At 38.5% G+C, this 25,172-nt stretch overlaps 1 protein-coding gene across 1 annotated transcript in view; it reads right to left on the minus strand.

The window, feature by feature from the left end:
- Positions 1–21,169: 21,169 nt before the first annotated feature.
- map4k2 (mitogen-activated protein kinase kinase kinase kinase 2) overlaps positions 21,170–25,172 on the minus strand; it is a 57,925-nt gene continuing 53,922 nt past the window's right edge. The window contains exons 29-32 of the mRNA XM_059354857.1: positions 24,114–24,200; positions 23,963–24,033; positions 23,804–23,859; positions 21,170–21,341 (exon numbers count right to left, since the gene is read on the minus strand). Of these exons, the coding sequence (XP_059210840.1) occupies positions 21,254–21,341; positions 23,804–23,859; positions 23,963–24,033; positions 24,114–24,200 (302 nt within the window). The 3' untranslated portion in view covers positions 21,170–21,253. The remainder of the gene's footprint in view (positions 21,342–23,803; positions 23,860–23,962; positions 24,034–24,113; positions 24,201–25,172) is intronic.

Consider the following 25,172-nt stretch of genomic DNA (forward strand, 5'->3'; position numbering starts at 1 on the left):
TTTCATATTGCGCTTCTCTACAAAGCGTGGCTTACTTTTAGGAAGCCTTGTGTCTCTCACGGCCGCTATCACACAGTGATCACTCAAATCATTTGGAAAGACACCTGTTGTCACATATTTGGTAGGCATATTGGTTAAAACTAAGTCAATGAGTGTTGCTTTTGAGGAACATTTGGGGTTGGGTCTGGTAGGGGAATTAATTAATTGTGTGAGGTTAAGAGAATCACATTGTGCTTTCAGGTCGTCAGACACAGGCTATTTAATTGTTGTTTTTCCCTGTCCTTATATTGTAATCATCAGTCCCAGTTTAAATCTCCCACCAAAAGTAATTCCCTGTATTTCAGCTGTGATAAGAATTTAACAAGGGAAGACAATGTGCATTTTTAGGAGCAGATGGTGGTCTATAGCATCCTACCAGCATGATACAGTGATTCTTTGTTAATTCTATTTCAAGAGCAAGCAACTCAAGTTCTTTAGATACTGACTCTTTAAGCACTAAATTAACATCAAAATTGCTCCTGATATACATCGCAACACCGCCCCCTTTTCTTGGACGATCAGCACGATAAACATTGTAGCCATTGACAGAAATATCCTTATCGAGCACAGATTTGGTGAGCCAGGTTTCAGATAAGACAATGACATCAGCATTTGTTGAGTTTATCCAGACCTTTAATAAGTCCATCTTATTTAGTAGACTCCTTGCATTTATATGGATTAATCCAAGACCAGTTCTAGATTTAAAGTCTGCAGGGGTGTAACAATGTGCCGGTGTATCAGGGCCCGGGTTAGTCTCAACATTCCCTGAGAGCAGTAGCAATAGTATAACTAAACGTTTAAGTTTGATGCTACAACCTTTTACATCCGACACTTGGCCGGAGGGGTAAATGTTAGCAGCAGAGGAGGTTGTAGAATTACAAAAATGCTCACTCAAGACAAGGAGACAGCAAAACTGCAGGGACATGTCAGATTTAAGCAGCCACTTGGATATGCTCAAAGACACGGCTATCCTATGCTCATGTGAAGATGTAAGAGTAACTCTGCAACAGTCATTGTGGGGCAAAGTCACATTTTCATAGCTGTGGTCTACCCAGTCGAATATGTCCTCCTGAGATGATGTTTTAGGAGGAGGAGGACTGCCACACATGTGGGGCCACCACCCAGCTGGTCCAACCAAGGAAATAAAGCCTAATACAATGATAAGCGACATTGTAAAAGAAGACAGATAAACTGAAAACTTCACTGGAGGCTTGGGTTGGATGGAAGCAGAGCAGGGTGGATGGAACAGACCTCAGGCTGCAGAGCAGGGTGGATGGAGCAGGCCTCAAGCAGCAGAGCAGGGTGGATGGAGCAGGCCTCAAGCAGCAGAGCAGGGTGGATGGAGCAGGCCTCAAGCAGCAGAGCAGGGTGGATGGAGCAGGCCTCAAGCAGCAGAGCAGGGTGGATGGAGCAGGCCTCAAGCCGCAGAGCAGGGTGGATGGAGATGGAGAGGGCCTCAGGCAGCACAGCAGGGTGGATGGAGATGGAGAGGGCCTCAGGCAGCAGAGCAGGGTGGATGGAGATGGAGAGGGCCTCAGGCAGCAGAGCAGGGTGGATGAAACAGACCTTAGGCTGCAGACCAGGGAGGAGGGAGAGGGCCTCAAGCAGCAGAACTGCTGTATGCTGGTGTAATTTAGAATCAATCTCAAGCCCCACCACAGCAGCTCCAGGCAGAAACTCAATCACACCTCACAGTTCCAAGAAGCTCAGAACAGGCTGCGGCTAGCTAACCAGTCCATAAACAAAACAATCAGGTCTGAAGGAGAGAACAACACCAGGCGACCTTGGAGCCTCTGTCTCTCTGCCTGCCTCTCTTTTTCTTTCCACACTGAAAATAACTCAAAAGATTTACTTAAAAAATATATTGTCAGTATTTGCACACAAATGATTTAAGGAAAATTTAATGCTGCAATATCAAATAACACTCACTGGCAAGTATCATTACTCAAAAATTCAGGAACACTTTATATATCTGTACATTGAAAAAACACAAAAAAACAATAGCTACTCAATAAAAATGAGGCAACAGATTGCACACAATATTATTAATTAAATCTAACTACGTTACAAGTTGAGTTAATAACAACTTAAAAGGAAGTGCCTGTCAATTAGAAACAGACAAAATTCTCTTGATTTAGAATTACATACTCATAAAGATTATATTTAAAATGATCAAAATAAGTAGAATACATTTTTATATTAAAGTTACTTAAACAACTGCCTCAAAATCAAGGACACATTTATATTGAATACATTTTATCAAATATATTAAGTAAAACAAAGTGACTACAGAACAAGTCAATTAATCACCTTTGACTTTGTAAAAAATAAAATACAATAAAAACTGAGCAGGTAAAAATTTAACTAAAGCAGCAGCTGGCAAAGCTGTTGTACTGGACATAAATATTTCATTAGACTGTGCAGGTGTCCCAATCATTTTGTACTTATTACAGATCTGGAATAGTACTTTTTAAATATGTAGTGAAAAAACTTATAACCCTCTGAAACAGAGTTTCAACATTCATTACAGAAATCACTCACACAGACATGCTCAAAACAACTTCTGGGGGAAGATCAAGACAGAAAAACAGTCTCTTAAACTTTTAGCAGTGGTGTAAGGATTATTCATACCCTTATTTAAATGAAAAAACAAACAAACAAAAAAATTACAAGTACTGCATTAAAATTTGTACTAACAGTAAATTAAAGATGTATCTCCAGCTAAAGAAATTCAAAGTAAGACTTAGTATATTTTTAAAAGAAAAATATCCAAATTTTGAGTACAAGCAGGGTAGTGACCGGCCTTGACCAGTGTGTGGATACTCCCACCTATATTTTTGTATGTATAAGACATAGTAATGTAGTATTTAAACTTATTATTACCATTATTAACCTACACCAACTGTTACTATCCCCCACACACACACAAGCACACACACACCCACGCAGCACCCACTTTTCATCTCACACACCTGTTTTCATCCCTATATTGAGTGAAGACATGCTCTTTAAATTTGACTTTGAAGTGTTTAATTCTTCAGACATCCCATTCCAAATTTTTACTCCACTGAATGAAATGCAGAACCTTTTTCTATGATATATATGTTCAGATAAATTACTTTGCCACACATGCTGAGTCACAGATTGTATTGGACGCATTTGCCCCGTGTTATGAACCAGACTGAGAAGCTTCTACAACATTTATAAGAAATGTTGCGCTCAATCACTTGGAGTTAACTCAGTTCGCACACAGTTTTAAATACAATCTTGACAGAGTCATCAATAGTTTAAAACAAACCTCCCACAATTACCCACAGACAATTCTCAGAGTAGACACACCAGATGCGATCTTTAAATTCACTCTATGAGAACAGACCCAGCCCATACATTTCAACCCTTCATGAATTACTCTGATTGATTATTATATAAACACACATGTTATGAAAACTTCTTGATTAGAACAGTCTTAATTAAAACATCTTGATTAGAACAATATTGATTGGAGAAATACAGCGAGACACTTTGCCTCCTGATTTTTGGCCGGATTTTCTAAAAAGAAAATCCCCCTTTAATCAACACAGAGAACCGTATTCTCTGTCTTCAGGCTGGATTAAAATCATGTAATCCACCTTTTCTGCAATTTATACAGCGGACTCCACGCGGATCCCTGTTTTCGGCAAGACTCGCCGGTCTCCCTTTACAACAATAGGCCTTACAGCGGGACCGTTATCCCCTGTCTTCGAGCTGGACAGTCTTATGTCCCCTCTTTCTTCTATTTTTATTTTATTTTATTTTAATTTTTTAATTAAAATAAAAAAATGTATTTGTTTTATTTCACACTCCTCAGCCTCCCCGGAAAAGTCTACTCCAGGGTGCTGGAAAGGAGGCTCCGGCCGATTGTCGAACCTCAGATTCAGGAGGAACAATGCGGCTTCCGTCCTGGCCGTGGAACAATGGACCAGCTCTTTACCCTTGCGAGACTTCTGGAGGGGGCATGGGAGTTTGCCCATCCAGTCTACATGTGTTTTGTGGACTTGGAGAAGGCCTACGACCATGTCCCTCGGGGAGTCTTGTGGGGGGTACTGCGGGAATATGGGGCACCGGGCTCGTTGCTACGAGCTATCCGGTCCCTATATAACCAAAGTGAGAGCTGTGTCCGCATACTCGGCACAACGTCAAACACGTTCCCAGTGGGTGTTGGCCTCCGCCAGGGTTGCCCCTTGTCTCCGATTCTGTTTGTGGTTTTCATGGACAGGATCTCAAGGCGCAGCCGGGGGGAGGAAGGGATCCGGTTTGGTGACCTAAGAATTGCATCTCTGCTTTTTGCAGATGATGTGGTTCTTTTGGCTTCATCAAGCCGGGACCTCCAGCACTCATTGGGGCGGTTTGCAGCCGAGTGCGAAGCGGTTGGGATGAGAGTCAGCACCTCCAAGTCTGAGGCCATGGTTCTCTGCCGGAAAACGGTGGACTGCCCCCTCTGGGTGGGGAGAGAGGTACTGCCTCAAGCGAAGGAGTTCAAGTATCTCGGGGTCTTGTTCACGAGTGAGGGTAGAACGGAGCGTGAGATGGACAGGCGGTTTGGTGCAGCGTCAGCAGTAATGCGGGCGTTGTACCGGACCGTCGTGGTGAAGAAGGAGCTGAGCCGGAAGGCAAAGCTCTCGATTTACCGGTCCATCTACATTCCAACCCTCACCTATGGTCATGAACTTTGGGTAGTGACCGAAAGAGCAAGATCGCGGATACAAGCGGCTGAAATGAGCTTCCTCCGTAGGGTGGCTGGGCTCAGCCTTAGAGATAGGGTGAGGAGCTCAGACATCCGGAGGGAGCTCGGAGTAGAGTCGCTGCTCCTTCGCATCGAAAAGAGTCAGCTTAGGTGGTTTGGGCATCTGGTAAGGATGCCTCCCGGACGCCTCCCGTTAGAGGTGTTCCGGGCACCTCCAACTGGTAGGAGGCCCCGGGGAAGACCCAGAACACGGTGGAGGGATTATATCTCTCTCCTGGCCTGGGAACGCCTCGGGGTCCCCCAGGAGGAGCTGGACGTTGTGGCTGGGGAGAGGGACGTCTGGACTGCCCTGCTTAGCCTGCTGCCCCCGCGACCCGGCCCGGATAAGCGGAAGAAAATGGATGGATGGATGGATTTGTTTTATTTATTTTTTTATTATTTTTATTTTTTTTGTAAGTCAATAAATCTTCTTGACGTATTGTATTTCTAACTATGACATCTGTTTTCTATTGACAACAACTCAATTTTGCAATTAGGCCAATTTGCACAGATTTTATTAAAAAGGTTTGTGCTCACCTTCCTTTTGATTAAGGTACCCTGCTGTTGTCAACAAAGTCTGGATGTCAGTGGTATCAGCAAGAATTCAGGCTGTTATCTATTTCCAAAGAGAAATACAGGTTAAATTTCAGATCAAGCACATATAAAAAATTAATTTTAATACTCACGTCCTCCAGCTTCCACCCCCCATCACGTCGGGGTCACCATTTGTTAGAAAAATTGCATGAGGAAACCTTCAAAATTGATAATCTGTCACCAACAGAAAAAACCTCACCATTTTTCTGCGCAGTTCGTTGATGGGGAAATGAAGAGCTGGAGACGTCCAAGTTCTCAGTTTAATATAGTTTTATTACAATACGTCAAAAAATGTGCACTTTACAGAGATTCTCCGGGTTCAAAAACTCATGTCCCTGAATACAAACAGACGTGTTTCAGTTTGTGAAGTCTGAACCACGACTCTCTCCCTGGAACCCATTAAAATAACCTTACAATTGTTTATAAAACATGCTGGTCGATTTCCTTCAGGAAGTCCCGCCCTCTTGATCGCTGATTCGCCAGTTTTAATTAATACAACGGCACGTCAATGCCAGCTGGGCAGACGATCTTGCTGCCCCGGACAAGGCCATCCTGGCCTCTTCTCCAGAAGATTCAACAAAAAACATTCTGTCTTGTTATTGTGTCTCACAAAGATAGTATGTCTACAGAGTCAAAGGAATTTCACTGTCTCACATAGATTCTAAAAGTCTAAAAAATATGAAACAGACACACATAATCATTGTATCAAATCATATTGTCTAACTTAATATAAATGCTATTAGATACTAGATATTTATTACACTCAAGGTTTGACCTTTGATAGTGACCTGCGTCACTCACAGGGACACACACAGGAAGTCAAACAACAGAGAAGCAGAAATCAAGCATAAAATCATTTACAAATATAGAAAATAATCAATTATTTTAACACTAAACATGCTGGTAGATTTCTTCCAGGAAGTTCCGCCTACTTCATCCGCTGATTCGGCAGTCTTAATCAATACAGGGACACGTCATGCCACCTGGGCAACAATCTTGCTGCCCGGAACAAGGCCGTGACATCAAGTCCTGACCTGGCCTCTTCTCCAGAACATTCAACAAAACCTCCTGCCTTGTTATGTCTTACAGAGATATTATGTCTTACAGAGATATAACAGGAGCCAAAGGGTTTTCACTGTCTTACATGGATTCTAAAGTCTAAAAAATATTAAAAAGTGTTAAAATAATTGATTATTTTCTATATTGGTAAATGATTTTATGCTTGATTTCTGCTTCTCTGTTGTTTGACTCCCTGGTGTCTGTCCCTGTGTCTGTCTCTATTGTCTGACTCTGTGTCTGTCTCTGTGCGTGACTATCAGGTCAGCCTTGGTAAATATCTCTATGCATTTATATTAAATCAGGCAATATGATTTTGATACAATGATTATGTTTGTGTGTTAATTTTGGTTTAGAAACTTTCATTACATATATTTCATTGTCTGTTTCATGTTTTTTATACTTTTAGAATCTATGTGAGACAGTGAAAATCCTTTGGCTCTGTAAGACATACTATCTTTGTAAGACATAACAAGGCAGGAGGTTTTTGTTGAATGTTCTGGAGAAGAAGCCAGGTCAGGATGGCCTTGTCCGGGGCAGCAAGATCGTATGCCCAGGTGGCATGACGTGCCGTTTTGTATTGATTAAAACTGGTGAATCAGCGGATCAAGAAGGCGGAACTTCCTGGAAGAAATGGACCAGCATGTTGTGTAAACAAATGTTAGTATTTTTAATGGGTTCAGGGAGAGAGACGTGGTTCAGACTTCACAAACTGAAACCCGTCTGTTTGTATTCAGTTTTCAATTTTCAAAGTTTCCTCATGCAAGTTTTCTAACAAATGGTGACCCCGACGTGATGGGGAGTGGAAGCTGGAGGGCGTGAGTAAAAAATTATTTTTTTATATATGCTTGATCTGAAATTCAACCTGTTTTTCTCTTTGGAAATAGATAACAGCCTGAATTCTTGCTGATACAACTGACATTCAGGCTTTGTTGACAACAGCAGGGTACCCTAATCAAGGAAGGTGAGCACAAACCTTTTTAATAAAATCTGTGCAAATTGGCCTAATTCCAAAATTGAGTTGTTGCCAATGGAAAACAGATGTCATAGTTAGAAATACAATACGTCAAGAAAATGTATTGACTTATTAAAAAAATAATAAATAAAATAAATAAAATAAATAAAATAAATAAAATAAATAAAATAAATAAAATAAATAAAATAAAAATAAAGGGAAAGGGGAGACAGAAGGGTATGTCCAGCTCGAAAACAGGGGATAACGGTCCCGCTGTAGGCCTATGTTAGAAAGGAAGACTGGACAAGTCTTGCCGATAACAGGGATAAGAGTCCGCTGTATAAATTGCAGAAAAGGTGGATTACATGATTTTAATCCAGCCTGAAGACAGAGAATACGGTTCTCTGTGTTGATTTTAAAGGGGGATTTTCTTTTTAGAAAATCCAGCCAAAAAACAGGAGGCAAGGTGTCTCGCTGTATTTTTCTAATCAAGACTGTTCTAATCAAGACTGTTCTAATCAAGAAGTTTTTATAACATGTGTTTGTTTATACAATAAGAAATCAAATTGTTTTAATCAAGACGTTTTTATAACATGTGTGTTTATATAATAATCAATCAGAGTAATCCATGAAGGGTTGAAATGTGTGGGCTGGGTCTTTTCTCATTGAGTGAATTTAAAGAACACACGTCTGGTGTGTCTACTCTGAGAATTGTCTGTGGGGAATTGTGGGAGGTTTGTTTTATACTATTGATGACTCTGTCAAGATTGTATTGAAAACTGTGTGCAAACTGAGTTAAACTCCCAGAGATTGAGCGCGAAATTCCATAGGATTTTCGTAGAAGCTTCTCAGTCTGGTTCATAACACGGGGCAATGCGTCCAATACAATCTGTGACTCAGCATGTGTGGCAAAGTAATTTATCTGAACATATTTTTCATAGAAAAAAGGTTTTGCATTTCATTCAGCGGAGTAAAAATATGGAATGGGATGTGTGAAGAATTAAAACAATGTTCAAACATTAAACACTTCAAAGTCAAATATAAAGAGCATGTCTTCACACAATATAGGGATGAAAACAGGTGTGTGAGATGAAAGTAGGTGGGTGCTGCGTGGGTGTGTGTGTGCTTGTGTGTGTGGGGGATGGTAACAAGTTATGTAGGTTAATAATGGTAATAGTAAGTTTAAATACTACATTACTATGTCTTATACATACAAAAATATAGGTGGGAGTATCCACACACTGGTCAAGGCCGGTCACTACCCTGCTTGTACTCAAAATTTGGATATTTTTCTTTTAAAAATATACTAAGTCTTACTTTGAATTTCTTTAGCTGGAAATACATCTTTAATTTAATGTCAGTGCACATTTTAATGCAGTACTTGTACATTTTTTTGTTGTTGTTTGTTTGATTTCCATTTAAATAAGGGTATGAATAATCCTTACACCACTGCTCAAAGTTTAAGAGACTGTTTCTGTCTTGACCTTCCCCCAGAAGTTGTTCTGAGCATGTCTGTGTGAGTGAAAGGTTCTTGAGTGTCTGAGTGTGTTATTTCTGTAATGAATGTTGAAAGAGGGTTATAAGTTTTCACTACATATTTGAAAAGCACTATTCCAGATCTGTAATAAGTACAAAATAATTGGGACAGCCGCACAGTCTAATGAAATATTTATGTCCAGTAAAACAGCTTTGCCAGCTTCTATTTTGGTTAAAATTTTACCTGCTCAGTTTTTATTGTATTTTATTTTTACAAAGTCAAAGGTGATCATTTGACTTGTTCTGTAGTCACTTTGTTTTACTTAATATATTTGATAAAATGTATTAAATATAAATGTGTCCTTGATTTTGAGGCAGTTGTTTAAGTAACTTTAAATATAAAAATGTATTCTACTTATTTTGATCATTTTAAATATAATCTTTATGAGTATGTAATTCTAAATCAAGAGAATTTTGAATGAATCCAACACAATAGAATTAGTTTGTTTCTAATTGACAAGCACCTCCTGTTAAGTTTTTATTAACTCTACTTGTAACGTAGTTAGATTTAATTAATAATATTGCGTGCACTCTGTTGCCTCATTTTTATTGAGTAGCTATTGTTTTTTGTTTTTTTGACAGTGTACAGATATATAACGTGTTCTTAAATTTTTGAGTAAAATTATGTTCTTGTTTATGTAAAAACAAATAGACTTTACTTAATTTGGTTAAATAAATATAACTTAAAACTTGGATGGAATTAAGTAAATGTTACTTAATATCTTCAGAACTGTTATGTTTTATGGAAAGTAAAATTTACTTGATACTTGCAAGTGAGTGTTACTTGATATTGGAGCATTCAATTTTACTTAAATCATTTGTGTGCAAATACTGACAATATATTTTTTAAGTAAATCTTTTGAGTTATTTTTCAGTGTGGAAAGAAAAAGAGAGGCAGGCAGAGAGACAGAGGCTCCAAGGTCGCCTGGTGTTGTCTCTCATTCAGGCCTGATTGTTTTGTTTATGGAGACATAACATTTTTCTTTTCAAATTAACAGTTACACTCACTTACCTATTCTGACTTTTATCTTTGGTTTATGTTTTGATTGATTTATTATCCTTTATGAGTTATGCTTTGGGTGGAGGAGTTTTTTCCTGCTCTGTGTGGAAGCGTAGTATAATTGTAATTTACTGGTGTGCAGAATGTTACTAGCCTGGCTAACACCAGACCGAAATCAAATTCGAGCGCGCAAGGCAGTCTGGGTATACCCAGGCTAGAATGTTACTGTAATGTAAACAAATGTTCCCCTGTGAGGCCAAATGGCGTTACCCCTTTGGGTTTCGTCTTACTTTTTTTTTTACTAGTGTTGTGGTGGCTCTGGTTAGAGCATTTTGTCTCGGGGGCACCTCCATGGTCAAGGGTTGGTCGCCAGTTTCTGGTTGCTTCCCCTCGCCATGGTTTCAGTGCATAAGTACCCGCCGCTGGTCATCCACATGAAGACTAGGGTTGAGATTAGGTAGACAGTAATGGTCAGGTAGTCAGTGTTAGAAAAATTGCATGAGTAAACCTTGAAAATTGAATAATCTGACACCAATAGGGAAATACCTCACCAATTATTTCTGCGCAGTCTTTGATGGGGAAAGGATGAGCTGGAGACGTCCGAGTTCTCAGTTTAACATAGTTTTATTACAATACGTCAAGAAATGTGAATTACAGAGCTCTGTGATTCACTTTAGGAATCAGTTTAACTGTCCCTGATACACACAGACAGGTTTCAGGTCATGAAGTCTGAAAACCTCGTCTCTTCCCCTGCAAAAAACCCCAGTTCCACACTAACATTGTTTAATTATATCATGAAGGTAGATTTCTTCCAGGAAGTCCCGCCTTCCCCCTCCGCTGATTCGCCAGTCTTCTTTCATACCGTCACGCGTCAGGCCACCTGGGCAACACAATCAATGCTGCCCAGGACAAGGCCATGTGACCTGCTAACAAACTTGTTATGACGAACAAACGGCCTTGTTATGTTCTACAGAAATATAACAAGAGCCCAACTATTTTTCAATGTCTACATGTTCTTTTAAAGTTTAAAAAAATATAAGACAGACAATACTATTTTTTGTGATTATAGAATCTCAATTAGTTTAAGCAAATGGAATGTATGTAATCAAAGTAATCATAGATTTCTACATCAACATTAACACACAAACACAATCATTGTATCAAAATCATTTTGCTTGATTAATATAAATGCATAGAGATAGACATTATCAAGGTTTAGTGAATTACGCATGCATAGTGACCTGTGATGACTGTTGGAGAAAAATCACAAAGAGAAAAAAGAGAGGAAGACAGTAGCATTTCATTTTCAACAACGTATAATATTCTAATTATTCTAACAACAGCTAGAGGGGAGCATTGTTTACTGTCTAGGCCATAGTGTTTGGCTGGTTGTGTATTAATTTTTTGCACACACCCAAGTATGACAAGTATTGATAAGTTATTTTTTTATTTATTTTGTTCTTTATTTTTTATTTCTCCTTTTAGTGGAGCTTGTTGGCTTTCTGCACAAAAGAGCAGCTGTTAAAAATAGCACAACATTTTGGCCTTGACGTTGGTGACAAAATTATAAAAGAGTGAAACTTGTCTTGAAGGCCAGTTAAAAAATAATTAAATAAATAAAAGAGGGGGGATTTGTCAGAAGTCCTGTCAGCTGTTTTCACCATGTAATATGTTGTCTCTGCATGTTGCAGCAACAGATTTAACGTTTAAACAGCAGAGAGGTTGCTTTAGATGCAGACAGCTTCAGATGCATAGAGAGCATGTTTAAATTTAGTCCATTCATTATATTGCAAATATATATATATATTTATATAGCAAATTGCAGCCGTTTTAAATGCAGTCTATTTTTACCCCATTGGTCAAAGTTATTTTATGATAAATTTCTATAATAGGCTAAAAGCATATTTGACTCACAGTCTGCCTGAATTTATATTCTTGCCCAACATTTCTTGCAATTTATTCTCCAATACTGATTCAGTTATCAGTGTACTGAGATATTTTGTGTTTTATTTTGGTTTCATTTCCACTGAGTGTGCTTCACTATTCTACAGTAAATGTTTTCAAGCACCAGCGACTTTGGGTGAAAGGGGGGTGCCCCTGGATTTACCACGGTTGGATCATGTGTCCTTTTGCTGTACATTAATTGCACTGGAAGCCTCCTGTCTACACAGGTCCAGGAGACATGACAGCTCCAGACAGAGAAAGCTCTGGCAGGGTGCAAGAACCTCCAAGTGTGTATGGCTGAAGGTCATCAAAAGGAAGTGGACAGAACCACGTTGGGCAAGTCCATATCAGGTTGAAAACAGCAACGACATGCTGTGAGAATCATACATTCATGAAAAAATCATATTCATATAATCAATTGTGTTTGACATTATATACTGCAAAATGTATTTTTTTTTATAAATGGGTACAGAAAGATTGCTTTGGATACGGCTGTGTTGTTCTGTTTTGAGAATCTTAATCAGTTTAAGCAAATGAAATATATTTAATTAAAGTAATCACAGTTTCTAAATCAACATTAACACACAAACATAATCATTGTATCAAAATCATATTGCCTGATTAATAGTACCAAGGTTGACCTTTGATAGTGACCTGCGTCACGCACAGAGACGGAGAACAGAGTCAGACAAAAGAAACTGTAGTCAAATCATTTAAACAACGTAGAATAATCAAATTATTTTAACAGACACCAACCGAAAATCCTCACCCCTTTCTCTGCTCCGATCGTTTGATGGGGAATGATGAGCAGGAGACGTCCAAGTTCTCAGTTTAACATAATTTTATTACAATAAGTCAAGAAATGTGCAGTACAGAGGTCTCTGGGTTCACTCTACATGTCCCTGATACACACAGGCGGGTTTCAGTTTGTGACGTCTGAACCCCTCTCCTTTCCCTCAAACCCATTATTTATCCTAACAATTGTTTACTCAGACATGAAGGTAGATTTCTTCCAGGAAGTGCTGCCTTCTTGATCCGCCGATTTGTCAGTTTTAATCAATACAGGGACAGGTCATGTCACCGGGCAACAATCTTCTCTGCCCTTCACACTGTGTCCTGACCTGGCCTGTTCTCCAAAACATTCAACAAAACCTCCTGCCTTGTTATGTCTTACAGATATAATTTGGAGACACAGATTATAGAATCTTAATCAGTTTAAGCAAATGGAATATATTTATTTAAAGTAATCACAGTTTCTAAACCAATATTAACAAACAAACATAATCATTGAATCAAAATCATATTGCATGATTAATATATAAATGCATAGAGAGAGATAGTACAACCAAGATTAGTGGATTACGCATGCATAGTGACCTTCACCACACAGAGACAGACAACAGAGACAGAAAGAGAGACAGAAAAAAGAAACAGAATAATGTTAGAAAAATAGCTTGAGGAAACCTTGAAAATTGAATAATCTGACTCCAACACCAAAAATCCTCACCTATTTTCTCTGCGCAGTCGTTGATGGGGAATGATGAGCAGGAGTACGTCCAAGTTCTCAGTTTAACAAAAGTTTATTACAATACATCAAGAAATGTGAAGTTACAGAGCTCTGGGTTCACTTTTTAAATGTCCTTAATAAATAAACAAATAAATAAACACTATACACACTACACACACTACATACACACTATACACACACTAATGGGACCTGCAATTATATTGCTCTTTTCTACACACACTATACACACTACACACTACACACACTACACACTACATACACTTGTTTTCATGGTGCATAAGAGTTAGACCCACCTTCATAATGTAGGCAGACAAATGTAGCTTTCAAAATAAGAGCATGTGGCTATGTAAACAGAGTCCACAGAATTTACAAGAAGACTTTCAAAATAAAACTGCCTTAAATAAAACAGAAGAAACGTATTCTGCTTTACAATAATTAATTTACATATGCAAAGATTCAGATGGAATAGTTCATCAGAATGAGGGAGGAACCAAGTTTAGACGTTTATTCTGCCCTACAGTCTAACTGCAGTAACTGGCAAAGGGTAAAACTGAAGAAAAAAAACAACGCTTCAAAGTATTTTAATGTTTCTAACTGGCCATCCTAATGGCTTATAGGTAGGTCAGTGATATGAGACCTATTTCTACACGTATTGATGATGTAATTTTTATGCTCTAAAATCATAACAATTTATTTGACCTCTGACCCCGAAAAGTAGTTACTGCACTCTGGTTTTGCTGTAAAAGGTTTTGATTGTAATGTTGTTGACTTCTTTCAGCTTTTATATTTAGTTTTCAGTGAAGAAACATTTTCATTTAACAAAATTGATTTTGTTAAGTGTATTAAGTGTTCATCAACTATATTCAAAGATTTGTGTATTTAGACTAAATATTATAAAGTAATGTTATATTTTAGTCTTTAGTCCTTTTCTTTAGTCTTTAGTACTCCTCCCCCTCTTACACCTGAGCCTTGTTAGAATAATTTGAATATTATACGTTGTTGAAAATGAAATGCTACTGTCTTCCTCTCTTTTTTCTCTATGTGATTTTTCTCCAACAGTCATCACAGGTCACTATGCATGCATAATTCACTAAACCTTGATAATGTCTATCTCTATGCATTTATATTAATCAGGCAAAATGATTTTGATACAATGATTGTGTTTGTGTGTTAATGTTGATGTAGAAAACTATGATTACTTTGATTACATAATATTCCATTTGCTTAAACTAATTGAGATTCTATAATCACAAAAAATAGTATTGTCTGTCTTATATTTTTTAAACTTTAAAAGAACATGTAGACATTGAAAAATAGTTGGGCTCTTGTTATATTTCTGTAGAACATAACAAGGCAGTATGTTTGTCATAACAAGTTTGTTAGCAGGTCACATGGCCTTGTCCTGGACAGCATTGATTGTGTTGCCCAGGTGGCCTGACGTGTGATGGTATGAAAGAAGACTGGCGAATCAGCGGAGGGGGAAGGCGGGACTTCCTGGAAGAAATCTACCTTCATGATATAATTAAACGATGTTAGTGTGGAACTGGGTTTTTTTTCTGCAGGGGGAGAGACGAGGTTTTCAGACTTCATGACCTGAAACCTGTCTGTGTGTATCAGGGACAGTTAAACTGATTCCTAAAGTGAATCCCAGAGCTCTGTAATTCACATTTCTTGACGTATTGTAATAAAACTATGTTAAACTGAGAACTCGGACGTCTCCAGCTCATCCTTTCCCCATCAAAGACTGCGCAGAAATAATTGGTGAGGTATTTTCCTATTGGTGTCAGATTATTCAATTTTCAAGGTTTACTCATGCAATTTTTCTAACAGCCTCCACCCTTATCTGTCACAGAGATGGGGGTGAGGTTGGAACTGGGAAGACTTTGCTCTGGGAAGGCTGCTGGTCCAGATGCTGTGTGTCCAAGGCTGCTCAAAGACTGTGCTGCCCAACTGTGTCAACCTCTCCACAAGATCTTCAACCTCAGTCTACAGTTGGGGCGTGTTCCGGCACTGTGGAAGATTTCCTGTGTTGTGCCGGTACCAAAAATAAAATGTCCAGCTGAACTTAATGACTACAGACCAGTAGCCCTCACTTCTCACATCATGAAGACCTTGGAGCGGCTGATTCTACGCCTACTGAGAGCTGAAGTCAAAGACAAACTCGACCCCCTGAAGTTTGCATACAAACAACACATGGGAGTGAACAATGCTGTCCTCTACATGCTTCATCGTGCCCTTGCTCATCTGGAGGAAACTGGTGCTTATGTGAGAATCATGTTCTTTGATTTTTCAAGGGCATTCAACACCATCCAACCCAACATACTCAAAAACAAGCTGACAGAGATGGGAGTGGATCTTTCCTTCATCTCCTGGATCACAGATTACCTGACAGGAAGACCACAGTATGTCAGGTTGGGGAACTGTGTTTCTGGGACATTAATGAGCAGCACAGGGGCTCCACAAGGGACTGTTCTGGCTCCGTTCCTGTTCACACTGTAAACAGGGGACTTCAAATACAACTCTGAGTCCTGCCACATCCAGAAGTACTCAGACGACACTGCTACTGTGGCGTGTATCAGGAATGGACAGGAATCTGAATATAGGGATCTGATAAAAGCCTTCAGTGACTGGAGTCACAAGAACTATCTCCTACTGAACACCTCAAAGACTAAGGAAATGATCAGAGATTTCTGCAGGTTCAAGCCCCCCCTTCAGCCAGTGAACACCTGTGGGGTGGACATGGAGGTGGTGCCAAGTTCTAAGTATCTAGGTGTATACTGGATAATAAGTTGGACTGGTCCCTAAACACAGACGCTCTCTACAAAAAGGGGCAGAGCCGCCTCCTTTTCTTCTTGAAGCTCAGATCTCTGGACATGTGTAGTAAGATGCTGCAGATGTTTTATCAGTCTGTGGTGGTAGTGTGTTGTTTTATGCTGCAGTCTGCTGGGGAGGCAGCATCACACACAGAGATGAAGGCGGTTGGACAGACTGGTCTAGAGAGCTGGTTCTGTGGTTGGAGCCAGGTTGGACACACTGGAGGAGGTGGTGGAGAGATGACCTGTCAACATGTTCCAGTCCATCCTGAAATACCCAGATCATCTGCTACACAAAACCTTTATGGACCAAAAAGAGATACAAAAGATCCTTCTCTCCTACAGCCATCAGGCTGTCTCATTCTAACAGAGATTCTACTAGACTAACTGAATTTACCCTTGGGGTTTAAATAAAGTAATTTTGACTGATTGATTTGATTGATATCAATATAATTCAATTTCTTTTTTTCTTTATATATAAATGCTGTCCTAACTGGAGTTGGACATATTTAGTTCTTTTGTAATGTTCGTTCTTCTTTTCTCATATAAATATACTTATTTCAGAAGAAGATTGGCCTATTTTATTTCAAAGGCTATTTTTATTTAAGATATTTTTTTTATCTAAATGTGCACTTTATGAAGCTATGATTTAAAAAAATAAAAATAAAATAAAAGGTAGTCCTGTTGTTATACAGTATTTATGTTCATTTAAACGGTTTCAATAAAACTACTTGTGACTTGTCACATTTGACTTTGCCAAAACATTTGCTCCCACTTTTTTGGGATATATATCATATATCCCAAATATATTGAGATCCTCGGTTAGAGGTCTCCTGACTTCATTTGGTTGGAAAACAGCATTTGAGCTAACAATAGTTAGCACACACACAAAATATAACACCATCCACATAATCAGGAGTTGCAATTTCATGTTCAGAAATGGAAAATAATTTTTATTTAATTTATTTGAAATCACATGTACAATCACTAGTTTAAGAAGCAGAAAAGTGCGTACGACTTTCCCCATTTAGTTGACCACAAACATAAACTGCCATGACTGTATTCTGACCTCTGTTGAGGCTACAATTTTATATTTTAAAGGATATTAACATCTTTATTGCGCATATTACAACCCCTCCATACCATAAGAGCATCCTATATTGTTATATATTTAAAAATGTATACACAATAACAATAAAAACATCTTAAAAAACAAATACTCATATGCATATCATGTCTTTCAAGTATCTCTTAGGGAAAGGTGAGTGTTACTTTCCATAAATAACAAATATCATTATACACACAACTCCAATGTAGTGGAATTTACATTTTAATCAAACGAGCACAAGTACACTTTAATTCCGTTTTATGGCACCTCATGTACGACCCAGATTCCTAAGAAGTCTGGATGTTTTCCTCAAATGTAAATATATCAGAGTGCATTCATTTGCTAATTCTTTGTGACATATGGTCAATTGAAAAAAAGACAATTTAGTTTATTAAAACTTTAACTTTTGTTTTTGTAAATATATTCTGAATTTTTAATGCATTATCTTTTTATTTATGTTTTACACAGCGTCCCAACTGTTTTGGGATGGAGGTACATTTAGCCTATGTGTAAGTTGAAGTAATAATGAAGCAGGTGGAGGAGGGACAGTGGTTGGCACAGATGGACTCTCTCTATGTTCATATTCAGAAAGTTGGACAGGATTCCTCAGGAGACCTGAGGCTTTCACTACATGGTGGCACATTTTGTAAATGCAGCTAAACTAGCACATTCATTATCTTCAAAACACATTTTAATGGGCTTTTCAGAATGACATGGTCCTGGGTAAATACACATGTGAGAAGTTAACCTGGTTACACACACTCTAAATATGACTGACATGTTGTTTGATGGGGAACATTACATAGTGGAAGCCCTGTCCTCTTCTTAGGACAGATAATGTATTTCTTTCATATTTTTTTATATTTTAAATTACATGGTTACCTGCTACTGCACTGGCTAGAAAAACTTGAACATCTTAAATATTCCTTTAATTAATTACACCCAACAGTGGAAATAGTAAAAAAAAAAAAAGAATCTCTCAGATAAAATCCCTTAGTGCTCCTTTGGCTTGCTGACATGGTCATTAGTGTGGATGGTAGAGATAGGAAAGATCTCCATGTTTACAGCTTGGGAGCATTCACTTCATTAGACAATTTGGGGTTTTAATTTTCCACAAACTTTAGAAAGTTTGGATTTTTAGAGTGGTGGATGTGTTAGTTACAGTAGTCGCATACCAAGGTTATTATAGTTAACAAAAACAAAAACAAAAAACAAAAAAAAATAGAATTGAAAAAACATTTTCGTTAACTGAAGTAAAAATAAAAGCAAGTTGTTTTTTTTTTAAAAAGATAACTAACTGAAACTGTATTTTGTGGTTACAAAACTAACAAATTATAGTGAAAATGTCCTTTGTTTTCGTCTTTGTCCACTTTTTCATAAGTTAACCTTTTTGGTTGATATGAAATCTATTTCATCTATCTGGTTTTATGACTTAATAAACTTATTGGGGCTGAGATGGATCAGACAAAGGAAATAAAGGAAACATTTATTGTGACTTATTGAATCTGGCACCCAACAAATAACCCATTACAAAAAAACTAAAACTAACACTAAAACTAATAAAAACTAAACGAAAACTAAGCATTTTCAAAAAAAATAATAATGTAATTAAAACTAGCAAACTCACTCTAAAAATGAATTAAAACTAACTTAATTTGAAAACAAAAAATCACAACGAAATTAAAACTAAAACTAATGAAAAATCCAAAACTATTATAACCTTGCGGCATACATTTGGAGAAGCAGGCTGAAGTATAGACAAAGAAGCTAAGCAGTGTACTGCAGAGGACTTGAACATCCGCTAAATGTATTTTACCCGCCTTAAAAAAACATTTTCAACTGGCTATATGCCACTTCATTAGGTACTCCCTGCTAGTACCGGGCTGGACCGCCTTTTGCCGTCAGAACTGCATAACTCTTCACGGCATGGATTCAACAAGCTGCTGGAAACATTCCTCACATATTTTGGTTCATATTGACCTGATTGCATCATGGCTGCAGATTTGTCGGCTGCTCATCCATGATGTGAATCTCCTTTTGAGCTGATTTGAGCTTTGTGACATGGTGCGTTATCCTGCTGGAAGTATCCATCAGAAGATGGGACACTGTGGTCAGAAAGGGATGGACATGAAAGCAACATTATTCAGGGAGGATGTGGTGTTTAAACCATGCTCAGGGGCCCAAAGTGGGCCAAGAAAAATATCCACCATTACACCACCATCTTTCTCCATCAGTTAGTTAGTTTGTGTTATCGTGTGGCATTTTAAAGGGTTAGTTCGTCCATCCATTCTCATCCGCTTATCCGGGGCCGGGTCGCGGGGGCAACAGGCTAAGCAGGGCATTGCAGACGTCCCTCTCCCCGGCCACAACGTCCAGCTCCTCCTGGGGGACCCCGAGGCGTTCCCAGGCCAGGCGAGAGATGTAATCCCTCCACCGTGTTCTGGGTCTTCCCCGGGGCCTCCTGCCAGTGGGACGTGCCCGGAACACCTCTAACGGGAGGCGCCCGGGAGGATCCTTACCAGATGCCCAAACCACCTCAGCTGACTCCTTTCGACGTGAAGGAGCAGCGGCTCTACTCCGAGCTCCCTCCGGATGTCTGAGCTCCTCCCCCTATCTCTAAGGCTGAGCCCAGCCACCCTACGGAGGAAGCTCATTTCAGCCGCTTGTATCCGTGATTTTGTACCCAAAGCTCATGACCATAGGGGAGGGTTGGAACGTAGATGGACCGGTAAATCGAGAGCTTTGCCTTCCGGCTCAGCTCCTTCTTCACCACGACGGTCCGTTACAACACCTGCATCACTGCTGACGCTGCACCAAACCGCCTGTCCATCTCACGCTCCGTTCTACCCTCACTGCTGAACAAGAACCCAAGATACTTGAACTACTTCTCTTAAGGCAGTACCTCTCTCCACCCAGAGGGGGCAGCCCTCCGTATTCCGGCAGAGAACCATGGCCATGGTTAGTTCAGATTCACTAAATTTGCACGATATCTCCGTCCACAGCACTACAAGGCTTAGCTTCAGTGTCTGTCCCTGCCTGCTTCTCCAAACTGGAGTGTGCCAACCGCCATCTACTGTAGCTTATACACTAAGCACCTTTTTCAACCACACATTAAGAATTTAGAGCTGTCCCTTTAAGCACCAACATAAATATATTCAGAGCTCCTTGAAAATTCTGAATTCCCCAGTCATAATTAGAAGTCCAACTGCCTTCAGCTGCAGCTGAACCAATGCAAAAAAGTTGGATCCTTTTACTTCCTTACGGTGCACCTTTATGAGAATTATTCCTTTTAGGGGATATTAAGGTTTAGCCATGTGACTGATTGACAGAAGCCTCAGCCTATCACACACAGCTGTGGTGTTTGCAGTATGCTAGCCCCTCCCCAGTTCCTCCCAGGGCTCCCATCTGACTTGATGTTTTAGTTCCAGTAAGTGACAAAGATGGCAGCAAGCAGAACACAAAAAAGCTTGAAAACATCACTTCAGACACTAGTGTGTGCGGTCATAGATTATGTCCATGTTCTTCTAAAGTCAATGGTCCTACTGACAGCAGTCGATCTATAGCATCAGGAAGGGAAGGCTCTTCCCTGCTGCAGTCACACTGTGATTTAAGCTGGTGGGGTGAAGTGTTTGACATGAAATCTTGGCTTTTGCAGCTTTATTCAACCAAAGTACGAGTTAGAAAGTCACTTAGCATGTTGACAAGTCTTTGTACATGTGTTGCCCAGCGTCCTATTGAGTCCGGACAGGCAACTGAATTCCACATTGACATTTGTCTCTCACAGCAGAGCTGCTGTGATTGGGCGGTGCTGCTGTCAGCTACAGCTTCAGCCAAGGAGGACACAGTTTCCATCTTTGGGTTATGGAACACAACACATCTGCATTTCTCTACAGTTTTGAAGAATCGATCCATTTCCTCTCAGTAGCTGCTCTCATGTCCAGTCAGGATGTACAGGTTGCTGAGTGCTGAGGGGTCATCTGTTGGTGTGCTCTGAAGAATGATGTCCCTGAGAGGGAAAAAGCTCAAAGCTCATTCAGGGTGAAGCAATTAAAAAAATGCACAGATGACCCAAAGCTTGTGATTTAATCATGCGAAAATACAGAAATACAGAAATAATCCTGAAATCTGGGAACTAGAGATGGATGAATATAAATGTTGTATTAATTCATCTCAATAATGTGAACTCTAGGTTAATCACATCCTCATAACTTATAGTCACAAGCTAGAGACCTGGAGCATTCAGGAGGAGTATGGCTGTTCCAGCTATATTAACCCATTGAGGCCTAAAACGCCTGTAAAACCTCTGGCCGATTTTAAAATAAGCCCCTAAAACCTGAAGTTTTTCTGGAAATTCAACAGAAGTGTCAACGCCTCTACTTAATAATAGATTTTTCAGCCTCTGTAGCAGATAGAAATTAAATTTAATAAGCATTTGAGAGCTTATACAAATACTACAAAACGACGTATCTGCTTTCCAGGCTTCAATGGGTTAACAGGTGGGGCTTCTCAGCAGTTTAGAGCAGCTATTCTCAACCTTGGGGTCGGGACCCCAATTGGGGTCGCGAGATGATTTCTGGGGCTCGCCAAATCATTTTGGAAGTCAGCTCTGTGTTAAAGTGTTCATGTCTTAATGTGTTTTAGTCTTTTTGGTCACTTAATGTCTTTTTTTGGTCATTGTGGATTTTTTTGGTCATTTTGTGTCCTTTTTTTGGCCATTTTGTGTCCTTTTAGGTCATTTTGTGTCTTTTTTTGATCATTTTGTGGTCAATTTGTGTCTTTTTTGGTCATTTTGTTTCTTTTTTTTTTACATTTTGTGTCTTTTTTAGTCATTTTGTGTCTTTTTTGGTCATTTTGTGTCTTTTTTGGTCAATTTGTGTCTTTTTTGGTCAATTTGTGCCTTTTCTTTGGTCAATTTGTGTCTTTTTTTGGTCATTTCGTGTCCTTTCTGGTCATTTTGTGTCTTTTTTGCTCAATTTGTGTCTTTTTTGATCATTTTGTGGTCCATTCGTGTCTTTTTTGGTCATTTTGTTTCCTTTATTTGGTCATTTTGTTTCTTTTTTGGGTGATCTGAACTGTGCGTGTGAGATTGTGCTCTGTGATTGGGGGTCACGGACAACATGCATGTTAAATTGGGGGTCGCGACTCCAAAAAGTTGAGAACTACTGGTTTAGAGAACAGAAGTGCTCGTCACCCAATCGCTGAAAATACAGAAAGCTCCAAAATATGGAACGTTTTTTAAATCAAATCACAGCATGGATTTTTCTGTAGTGTTCCTCGAGATCTTGGTGTCTTAATGTGGCATTCTGGAGGGATTTTTGACCATTAATATTGGCAAAGAAAAGGCTAAATTTAGGACCAATTGTGTGTAACAAATATCATCCCAAAAATTGCAACAATTTATGACGCACAAATGAGCATGGGAGCATAAGAATTTATATATTATATCATAATGTTATAAACCCTTAAAATGGGCTGAATGCTAAGGGGCTAATATTAAAACACTGCCTTTATTATAAATACAACTATCACCACTACTGCTTCCACTTACTTTAACCAGTTACAGTACATAACAACCATACCTATTCATACCCCAACTCCATTCTCCAACCAAGTAACTTTATTTCAATGCACAATGTAAACCACATGTACCGCATACCAAGGTTATTATAGTTAACAAAAACTAAAGAAATACAAAAAAACTAGAATTGAAAAAACATTTTCGTTAACTGAAGTAAAAATAACGTTTAAAAAAAAAAAAAAGATAACTAACTGAAACTGTATTTTGTGGTAACAAAACTAACTAAAATTATAGTGAAAGTGTCCTTTGTTTCCGTCTTTGTCCACTTTTTCATAAGTTAACCTTTTTGGTTGATATGAAATCTATTTCATCTATCTCGTTTTATGACTTAATAAACTTGGCTATTTTTCTTGTTCTTTCTTTAATTAAGTATTAGTTTAGTATCAAGCTGCCAGGAACCCAAAATACAAACTGCACAATGTAAACCACATGTTTAAGACTGTAACTGTAATCCATGGGGGAGAAAAAACCCAAGTCAGCAACAATTTAAAGTCAGCTTCAATCACCTGGCATCTAAATGTACGCAGTCTAAATATCTAGATTTTAACATTCACAGTAGGAATATAACTTGATCTTAATGAAGTGTATTCTTAAAGTAAGCCTTCAGTGACTGGAGTCACAAGAACTATCTCCTACTGAACACCTCAAAGACTAAGGATCTAAACCTTATTCTGGTTATGGTATTTGGGTTATCTCTTGGTTTTTAAATACATAGTCACTTTTCAAAGACATATGAGAAAGGCCCACATATCTGGAACACAGAGAACTGAATGTCTGCTTCAACTCTTAGGTTGAGTCTTTCCTGTTTACCACTGTCTTTTATTCAAATAAATAAACTTTTCTCCCGATGAATAATAATATTAGGAGATTAGCGTACTGTGAAAACGTACCTGCTTGTTCCCAACACTCTGAACGCTCGACTCTCGTCTGTAATTTCTTGCGTCACCTGCAGATAAAGATGAAAATCACCTTTTTATAGAGGCGGTGCAAACATGACAAACTTATGACATCAGCTGTGTCCCAGCCTGACGTAAATGGAATCCAATCACCTCGTTTGAATGAAAACTCTTCCCTTTAAGGCCGTGCTTCCAGAAAGCCAGGACACTATCCTGCAGGCAGACTGATAGAAGACGTCATGTCACTTAACAGTCAGCAGGAGCACCAGGTATCACTCACTCTTTATCACATGATTGTTTCTACCTAGAGTTTCGATGGGGAAGTCAAAGACCATCTCAGCAGCCAGCTCTTTGGATGGAAGCCCCCGGAGGTTCACAATCTTAACAGTTTCTGTCCAATGAACATCAAGATTCAGATACAGTAGATTATGAAACAGTGCACTGAAAAAAGTCATTTTGACCCTTAGTAAATGTTACATATATTATTTAAGCATATTTTAATAGAAAGTATGTGTTATTTAACTCCACTTATAAAATACATGTAATTTCAACATATAATGTCAGAATTATGACTAATAATAATAATAATAAATCTAAAATTATAAATCTTATTTTATTTAACCCCCTAAAACCTGAAGTTTTTCTGGAAAATCAACAGAAGCGTCAACGCATCCTAATAAATATAAAAAAAATTTGTGATGATTTCTGAGTTCTGGAAAAGTCCCATGTTGCATTGCGACACTCCCACATGTAATCTGATGCATTTCATTGGCCAAGAGACCGAAAACAGGTGGAAAAAAATAGAAATATTACAAAACGCCATATCCGCTTTCCCGGCTCTAATGGGTTAATTAAATGTAGCTCGGAAAAATTAAGTTAATCCAAATTTCAATTTTTTTTGTCAGTTTAGACTGTTCATTCCATCCTTATGATTCTGGTTGACAGAATATGAGCAATGTGTTTCTGCTTTATTGTGTTGTCTTGTTTGTATCATATTAAAGTTGGTGGTCTACACATCTTGTGGATCTCAGTCATGTATGATAGCTAAAAAATATTTAATTAGAATCAACTTAATAAAAAAAAAAAGGTACAATTTAAACATTTTAATTGATTTGAAAGAGTACAATATATTTAAAAAAAAAAAAATACACAATTTATTTAAGTTCATTTAAAGTGGGTTTAATTGGATTTACTAAGAAAAAATGAGTAAAATGAACTCAAAATAATTGAGAAAGAATTACATAATATAATTTTTTAAAATGTACTTAAAATGTATAAGTCCAGTCAACATAATAAAAATATCTAGATTCAGATAAAATTATTTTGTGCAACCACTTGTCATAATAAAATGATGTTGATCAAC

Source organism: Centropristis striata, chromosome 17, assembly GCF_030273125.1.
Source record: "Centropristis striata isolate RG_2023a ecotype Rhode Island chromosome 17, C.striata_1.0, whole genome shotgun sequence".
Classification (NCBI taxonomy): Eukaryota; Metazoa; Chordata; class Actinopteri; order Perciformes; family Serranidae; genus Centropristis; species Centropristis striata.